At 38.0% G+C, this 9,370-nt stretch overlaps 1 protein-coding gene across 2 annotated transcripts in view; it reads left to right on the top strand.

The window, feature by feature from the left end:
• Positions 1 to 1,250: 1,250 nt before the first annotated feature.
• The window catches only part of zgc:101663 (alpha-1,3-mannosyl-glycoprotein 4-beta-N-acetylglucosaminyltransferase C), a 17,545-nt gene continuing 9,425 nt past the window's right edge, over positions 1,251 to 9,370 (top strand). The window contains exons 1-3 of one of the 2 annotated variants that reach the window (XM_024293943.2): positions 1,251 to 1,421; positions 8,787 to 8,874; positions 8,952 to 9,102. In XM_024293943.2, the coding sequence (XP_024149711.1) occupies positions 8,791 to 8,874; positions 8,952 to 9,102 (235 nt within the window). In that variant the 5' untranslated portion in view covers positions 1,251 to 1,421; positions 8,787 to 8,790. Of the gene's footprint in view, positions 1,422 to 6,831; positions 7,173 to 8,786; positions 8,875 to 8,951; positions 9,103 to 9,370 lie in introns of those variants that run through there. The other variant, XM_024293944.2, reaches the window with a different exon arrangement.

Below are 9,370 nucleotides of genomic sequence, written 5' to 3'. Positions count from 1 at the left end.
TAACATTTTAGGCGGCCACATTGAGCTTACAGCATCCACACTAGCATTATCACAGGCAATGCGAAATATCTAGTTTGTATTATTACTTGACTTTAAAGTCTCACAGCGATCTTCTTTTGATCTATAGTGTTCCCAGTGCTCTTTTAGTTATGACTATGCCATTCTTGAGAAAAAAAAAGCATTGGCATAAGACTTTGATTGTGTCCAAATTCTCCCCCAATTTAGTGCTCTATATAGTGCGTTCGCCATTTTCTAGTGCTGTCCGAATCTAATAATTCCAAAATCGAGTGCACTTGAAATTCCCTAAAAGTATTTGCAAAAAACTAGCGTGCATCGATGCTAACTAGATTAGCGAATATAGACCACAATGCATTGCGGTCGAACAATTTCAAACCAAAAAATTTGTTTAAATGTAATATGTTAATAAACCAACCACATTTTCACCATCAGAACACAGTGGAGCCATAAATAAACATCTCGAAATGTTAGTTTTTATTTAATTTTCACTTCATGAAATCTGTGACGGCATAGATGTTTAGAAAAACAAAAGAAAAGTAGTGAACACAGTGTCTGAATTACCTTTAAAATCCATGGCACTAGATAGTCCTGCACTATATAGTGTTTTAGTAGTTAGGGATTAGGGGGGAATTCTGACACAGCCATAGTTTCTGCAGAGTAACAGAAGCTGTTGGTACGGAGTGAGCCTTCCCTCATTTCCCATCATCCCTTTGTTTACTCTCTAGTTTACAGCTCTTTAGAACCCAACATCAGTGATTCAACAAAAATGGCGAATAACATCAGAGCTATGTGGCCATACAGTTTTGATCCAGATTCCAGCTCAGATGTGGAAAACAAAGACGTTCATGAATCTATTTGTTACAAATGGATGCATCAGAATGGAGCAGCGCAGGGAGCTTGTGGACTAGCGTTTTCTAGTTTTTTAAAAAGTTATTTTTCGTCTATTCCTGATTCCCAACAATTTGAATGAAGAAATACTAAGAAATACAACTATAATTTTTATTTTTATTTATATATAATAAAAAGGCACATAAAAATGTTTAAAAAAACCCCAACAGTTTTTTTTTATTGGAGAGGGTCCTCAAAGATTTATTAGAATATTATGATAAGGAGGAAACTCTCCCTCTATTGGCAGAAAAACCCTGTGCCTGAGACTTCCCGCCTCGCCCCCCCCCCAACCCCATGATAACTTGTTCCTTGAAGCGCCAGTGGACGTCGCAGCTGTGCCGTTCGGCCGAGCCTGCCTTTGCGCGCACGCACGCGGGCAGACGGAGCTCAGGCTCTTCGCCGGCAGGACGGAGGCTGTCCTCCCGCCCTCTCCGTGGATTTCAGACCCGCAAACCAACAGCGTCACTCGGGGTTCATCCAGCGCCTTGAGCCGCCAGAGAACACTTCCTGAAACGGTGCGTAAAAATGACGGCTTTCCCACCAGTTTTTTTTAGTTTGCGGTCCCTTTCAGTGGATAACTTAGGTATTTGTGTTTATTTATTCATATTTATCGGAAGTGTGTTTGAGCTTTCATAGCTGCTGTCAGGTCTGAGCAGACCCCCGTCCTCCTGTCAGGCTGGAAAGACCTTTGACTTTGACCAAACTTGAGGAGGACGCGCCTGTTACGCCGCTTTAGCGCAGCCCCACACGGAGGGTCTGAGCTATTATTAGTGAGTGAGCCATGATGGCTTGTTACCAAAAACCAGACACACAGTGTGTGTGTTAAATCTGTCCATACAGGACCTGTTTTACTGGGAGTCTCTGCAGGAGGGCAAACACGAGGCGCCTGGCTCAGTTTCTGTGTTTACACACTTTTGTCTTGATAAAACCCAGTCTCAGAGGTTCAGGGTATTAAGGGACTTTTCCTTCTAATTCTGTTGAAGGGTAAAATACTTTCTGTGGTGATTCAGACTAGAATTTGGTCAGAACTCACAACTATTTATGCACACGGGACAATAATACCAGCATTTCTGTTGGTATAACTGTTCTTAGTGTTTGAGTTTTTAAACTTTTTGTCAGCTATTGTCACTGGTATTACCTGTTTATTATTGACCTTCTCTCTACACTGGTTTTTGGTTTGTTGGTTTCCTGAAAATCCAGTTTTTGTTTGCGTTCAGCAGCCTAACCAACATCTTTCATCAAACCATCAGACGAATCAAAGAGAATCTTTGTAAGCTTACAAAGATTCATGAGTCCATGTCCTAGGACATGGACTCATAAATGTTGTTTTACTTTGATCTTTGACTGAGCCATGGATGTACTCAAACACAGAAATAATCAGGTTATGTAAATGTAAGCCACAAAGAAAGTCCTGGAAAATGTCATAAAGTTGCGTCGTCCTTTTTTTTTTAGAAAAGGAGGAATACAGTTTGTAACTGGTTCTCTTCCATTCATAAATATTTCAGTCATGCTGAAGAGGAAATAAAACAAACAGGTGAAGCAGGAATGTGTAGCAAAAGTGGCACGACTTGTTTAGTTGCAGTGTTTGTGACATTTAGCTAACTAATCTGCTGAGGCTCAGGTTTGTGTTTTCTGTTTTGGGAAACAATGTTTCAGTTAAGCCTCATAAAAGACACCCTTTAATAAAAATGTTGGTGTTTCATAACATGTTCTTGTAGCATGATGGAGGACATATGTAAAGAAAATCAAGATTCAAATTGTATTTGAGAGCATCTCTTTATTCAAATCATTGTGAATCATCAACTGACACGAAAATGCAGTTTGAAAGAGCTTGTAGTTGTTACGTAAAATCTACAATTGGCAGGCAACAAGCTGTTCTATTGTAAAGGTGCTTTCACACTGAACACGATTCATGCGACAAATTTGCATTGACCACAAACTAAATTATCATAGTTAAAAGACCTCTGGGAACACTTTGAAAATAGATCAAAAGATGATCGGGACTTCCGGTGACGTCATGACAAAGGACACAGCTTGATTTCGACGCTCTGGGGAAAATACCTCAAAACTAGCCTAAAGAAAGAAAATCTGCATATACTTTACCAAAAATTAACAGCTTGGAAGAGCAATGGAGTTATATACAAAGACAAAAAGGTGTCTTTTGACCAGGACTACACCGCAGAAGTTCAGAAGAAGCGTAAAGAAGTGAGGGAAGTGATTAAACAACTTAAAGAGAAGAAAGTGAAAGCCGTCTCTCTGTTCCCTGCGAAGCTGAAGATTTACATGAGTACTGGAGTGAATATGTTCTCCACACTCTCAGGGGCAGCACCAACCCCATTGACTGTGAAAAATACTGGACTTCTCGAGCCATGAGGTGAAAGTGAAAGTTGGCCACCGCTTTCAGCGTCACTTCCTGAAACGGCTTTTGCCATATTGCAAACGTCTGCAACCCATCTTCAGCGATTGGTCTGAGTCTCTGTGAGTCATAGCTGAGTCACGAATCTACAGGAAGTACTGTCATAAATCTGGAGTGAGTTTATTGCAACCGTCCGCCTCTTTCCACGCCTCTACCGCGAGGACTCTGGATGTAAACAGCGTCTACTGTAATAATGCCGGAGAATTGTACAAGTCATTGTTGAAGCCTTTGAGGGAGAACCATTCCAACATTTGATTCTGTCAGCGGTCCTTTTGGATTTACTCACATTTATTCCTTTTTGTCAAGATAAAAGGAGCATTTGGGTGACGCCGCTGCAGAGCGGCGCGTGTCCCCCTCGCGCGCGGAGAAGCAGCTTGTCTCTTCACATGCGCTGCCACGTTACAGTCTGATCAGAAGCACGTGAGAAGCATGTTCAGCGGTATTTAAAATAAATAACCATTCTAACCATTTTTCTGTTTGAAGTTTGTCTCGCGCTCCTCAGACGTCTGCTCTAATTCAGGCTGAAGCTGGAAAAGTGCGGCGAAGATTAAACTTTGGTTGGTGATTTTATGCGCAAATATGCAACTTATAATTTATAAGCTACAATCAAAACAGAGAAATAAAGAAAAACCAACGTTTGCATTTATCTGTGTATGCTCTGTGCACAAGAAATATAAATCAACAGATTTTGAACATAAGAATGCAAATGGAAGGGAAAAAAATAGATTCTTGTCGCTAAAGCTTTCATTTTTTAAAGCTTTATTAAATCTGTAGTTTAGATTCTCACTCCGATCATCTTTTGATCTATTTTCAAAGCGCTTCCTGTAGATCTTTTAACTATGATTATGTGTTTTTTAGTCAATAAACTTTTGTCATTTTCTTGGACATAGTAATAGTTCATTAGAAATCTGGCTCTGAGTTGTGGGCGGGACTATAGGAGTGATCTAACCGCTCCAACCTTGTTGCTGAGAGCTCTTTGTTTGCACACTCTCCCACTGGCTTACAGCCCCTCTTAACTCCAACCTAACGGTGAGCAATGTCAGAGCTGTCCAGCCGTACAGATTTGATCCAGAATTCAGCTCAGATGAGGAAAACAAAGACGTTCATGGATCTATTTGTCTGCATGTAGATGTATCAGAATGGAGTTTAGCTTGTGACCCGACTTTTGTATTTTCTGCCTCACAAATAAACTCTTTCTAAAAAGAGTTTTTTTTTTCATCTGTTCCTGATTCACAATAATTTTAGTAAATACATATTCAGAAATACCTTTTTGAGCTCATTTTTCTTTACATATTTGTCCTCCATCATGACACAAATGCTACAAGAACATGATAGACACCAAAACACAATTTTTATTGGAGTGAGTCTTTGAGTCAAGTTGAACATGAATAATTCATTGTCATCAAATAATTTTTTTTTTTGTTTTGTAAATTTTAATATTGAGCCTCAGCCAACAACCCAAACACAACTGTTTTCCATCTGTGGCTGTTGAGATTGTTTGGGGATTTATGAGTCTCCATGTGTACATTTTCCTGGCAAACAGCATTACAGTGACACTCCCTCCATGGTAAACATGATCAAATACATAACATACGGTGTGTTGAGCTTAGTACCCAGGTGCAAACCCACAGCTGTCAGAATGACGACTAGTCTATTTTATTTTTACTTCTGTGATTTTATTTATTAACTATGGACATTTCACTAGGATGGATTTTTATGATAGTTTAGAACAGGGATTTCAGACTCCAGGCTTTGTTGGACCTGACCGACCACCAGCTGGTTCTTCAGAAACCCCGCCTTACCTGCAGTTGATTACCTGGATCAGGTGGGTTTTGCCAGTAAGAAGCTACAATAGCAGGTTAGTTGGAAAGACTCCGGCTCTCGAGGCCTGGACTTAAACACCTGTAGTTTAGACAAGTGCCTGTAAATAAGAACTGGATCGAGTGACTGTGACATCACCAGTAGAAAGTGGTTTACTTCCGGCTCCAACCACATGAAGTTAATTAAGTTGCCCTTTTTTGCAATACGGATGCCGCCATGTTGGAACCAGACGTCGTAAGCAGGGGTCGGTGTAAGTCATCGTTTCTATGGCAACCACTCCACACCTGTCCCACTGAAAGCAAGCTCGAGAGAATTTGTCAATCAAATGTTTCAAATGTTGAGCGTGGGGGCCTTGAGTCACCACTTGTTTTTATTGAGACTTCTGATTGGTCAATTTATAACTTGATTAACTTGAGCTACAAAAAAAAGTTAGTAGAGCAAGAATGTTTAATCTGACAATAAGAATAACCGAGTGATAGCTGTTTATTTTATGCATAAAATTAAGAGACCTTATGTGCTTTACCAAAATGTACACGTCAGATGACTGAGTAAAATTAGATTAAATCTATCACCAGAACTGTTTATTTTAAGATTAAGTTTAAAGTTTATTCTCTTCTGCTGCACATCAATACCTATAGTTTCTTTTCAAAAGAAAAGTTCTTAGATGAGAAAATAACATAAAAATAGCTGCAACATATTTGCTGCTTTAGGAGGATGTTTTAAGACTGAATTTTATTTTGAAAGGAACTTGAGTGTGCTGCTGTCAGATTAAAATAAATTAAAAAGTGTTATATAGCCTATTGAAAAACATAGCACTGTTATGGTTTAATTATTGTGTATGTTATGTATATGTATGATAATAATTTGAAATGTTTAAATGTTCCCTACAGTTAGTTTCATTACTACAATGAATACAAATAAATAATGAAAGTAATTTTAATTTTTTTTTCGCTTCAGATTTAATTTGGAATTTAATTTTGACCTGGAAGGGGGCAAAAATTAAGGTATACAAATCTGAGGTCGCAACAAGACACCACCACCACCGTATTTTAAACCAGGAAAAACCCTGTTGTAACCTCACTTGGATGAGTTTACATAATTTACATTTAGACTAGAACTTCAGGTTCAACCACAGCTAAAGCATGCTCATACCCAACAGTAAATGCAAAACTCCATAGTTTTGAAACTTTATGTTTCATTTCAGCCTCACAGTGAGAAGGTTCTGGTTCAAATCCCAGCTGTCCTCTCTGTGTGACGTTGGCATGTTCTCCTTTTGCTGTTGTGGGTTTTCTCTGTGAACTCCCATGTCCTCCCACAGTACAGAAACATCCTTCATAGATTAATTGGTGTCTCTAAAATACCCCTTAATAAGTGTAAGTGTGTAGCGACCCTGTTCGGGGCGTTTCCCGCCTTCACCAAACAGTCGCTGGGTTGAGCAAGCCCACGGCATAAGAGGGATTCTGCAACATTTGAAGATGGAGGGATATGTTTAAAAGCTAAAGCAGTCAGAAATGAGATCATGTTTCATCAGTTCTGTTTTTAGGGGGTGAAGCCATTTGGTTTGATGCAACAAGTGAAGCTTTACGACACTCAGGTGTTTGTGTCAAAAAGGAGAACCTTTGTGGTGTTTAGATCCTCTTTAGATGCCATGTCTGCCTCTAAAACCCTGCTGAACGTTTGGGATCTGGGCATAGTTTGTGTTCAACGTAAACTATTTTCGTTCTTCATCCTCCTTAACTTCTGGATGATGATAAAAGCTGTGAATGTGTTCCTGAAACAGCTGACCATCATGATGCAAATGAATCACTGCTGATGGGTCCTGGAAACTCAGGGAAGTTCATTTTCTTCTCTTAGATCTGCGCCTGGATTTTAGGCTCTGATTCACCTTCAGGTTCAGACGCAGCTGACCGTGGCGTCATCAGAATGCGGATGAAATGAACTAAAACTTGTAGGAAAGTCAAGTTTTCCAGTAAAAAAGGTGTGCCTTTTCATTTGATGGTGGACATGATTACGCAACAAAAGATTTCAAGTAAGAGATTCAAATATCTTATCTCACAGAAAAAAGTTTGTAACCTTTGCTTCTAGTAAAAACTTGAACATTCTTTTTATCATTCAACTGTTTTTCTGAAGTTTCTTCATCATCTTATTGATTAGAATAAAGATTCCCAGATTCTTTTAAAAAAACAAATCTAAAATATTAATTGCTTTGCTTTTTGTTGTAGCACAGTTTTTGTTTTTGAAATATTCTAAACTCTTGAATGTTTTATTTTCATAAAACTGAATTGAAAATCACAGATTCAAACAACTCTTTTGTGTTTTCTTCATCTTTTGCCATTTTTCCTTAACTCTTTAACTTTTAAATGTTTTCTCGTCGTAAATGAAAAACTGGATTGTAAATAAACAAAAAACTTTTGAAACTAGTTTTAAGCTTGTCAGTTGACATTGTAGACTTGAAGGAAATATTGAACAAAATAATTAAAGAAATGTATTTTAAACATGAAAAAAAGTGGTAAAAAGAAAAATTATAAATTAGAGACTTGAATAAAAAAACTATAAACCTATAAACTTTTACAAAATTAGGAAAAAAAACATTTGTAATAGCTGCTGTCTTGTGTTTAACATTTTTGTTCTTTAATTTTTATTTCAAAGTTTAAATATTTATTTCAAGTTTAAAATACCTTTTTTCTTCAAGTTTTATTTTTCAGACTTTGAATATTTCCTTAAAGTTTACAGTTAGTGTCAAAAACTGCTATCAAACTTTTTCAACTTAAAATTTATTATTTTTTTTTTCATTCACTTTGAGCTCATCCTGATTTGACATCATATAAATCTTGGTGATGAAGATTGATAGATTGACTTGGTTTGTTTCAAGCATTTTATTCTGCATTAAAGACAATAACAATACATATATACATCAAATCTATCTAAAATATAAATCAATTGAAAATAAATAAAAGAAAATGATGCAAAATGAAAAAAAAAATCATTCTGGACATAATGATGGGTCCTAATCACTAATCATATTTTCACTTACAGTACACACATGTTAAATTTAATCACAAATGCAATAGTTGTAAACAGAGTTTGATTATTGGTGAAAGGGAGAAGGATTTATATAATTTATATTATCCTACCTCTAAAAATTATTTCTCAGAACGAGAACAAACGTGCATCTCTGCTTGAACAGGCGGTTCTTTTTGGTTCTGAAATGATGCTGCATGTTGAAGATTAAGTGGGATAAGTCTTTTTTATGTTTTCCCAGACGGGAACACCGACCTGGATGTTACAGAACACTTGAATTACTGTTTACGAACAGGGATTTGGAGTTCATGAGCAAAGAGACTCTGGATTAGAAGTGAATCTCTGTTGAACACCTAAACTTGGGTAAACATAGTTGAACAATAGCCAAAGTATTTCAGCCACAAGTCAAGCTGAACTCCAGGTCTAAAGTTTATTTTATGATTCGTTCTCAGTTATTGCATCAACTCTCATGCTGGTTTTGGAGGATTTCCTTTGTTTGTCCACAGTTAGTTCTGTTTTAGCTGCTGAAACATTCATTAAGCCTTTGCTGAATTATTAACAGCTGAAAGAGTTGCAGGTCTGCACCGCAGAGCCGTATCATGTATCTGTGTGTCTCTGACAGGAAAATGAGGTGGCATTCAAAAAAGAAGAATGTGTTTCTGGCCACGCTGCTTCTCCTCGCCGGACTGTACTTCATCAATCTCATCGCCGTGAGTCAGGAAGCTGCCGCGTCTTCCTTCTTGCTCTTTGGTTTGAGTCTGAGCTCATGGCCTGTTTGGTTTTCCAGGACTTGAAGAGATCGCTTGAGGTGACTCCTAAAGATCTGACCTGGAAGGCACAAAGGCTGGTCAGCCAGGATTCCTGGGTCGAGCAAAGAGATTACCTGTCTCTCAATGTGAGCTTTCAGCTGCTGGCGGGAGCGCCATCGGCCAAACAGAGTAAGGGACATGTTTGTTTGGTTTGTGAGTTCTTTTGTGTTCATTTCCTGTTCACTATTGCAGGACAGCCTGCATTTTTAGTACAGTTCCCTCAGAAATGAGACAGTTTATCAGGAGTTAAAGCTTCTTTGTCTGGTGGTTTTCTGTGAATAAAAAGGGTAAAAAGCTTTTTCTAAAATTTAAATCAAACTAGAAAAGTTGCATTACCTGTGATATTGTGAATGCTTTTTGCTGAAAGTATTAGCTGAAGATGCTGAAGCGTTTTGCT

Source organism: Oryzias melastigma, linkage group LG7, assembly GCF_002922805.2.
Source record: "Oryzias melastigma strain HK-1 linkage group LG7, ASM292280v2, whole genome shotgun sequence".
Taxonomy (NCBI): Eukaryota; Metazoa; Chordata; class Actinopteri; order Beloniformes; family Adrianichthyidae; genus Oryzias; species Oryzias melastigma.
This window is presented reverse-complemented; position numbering and strand designations above follow the sequence as displayed.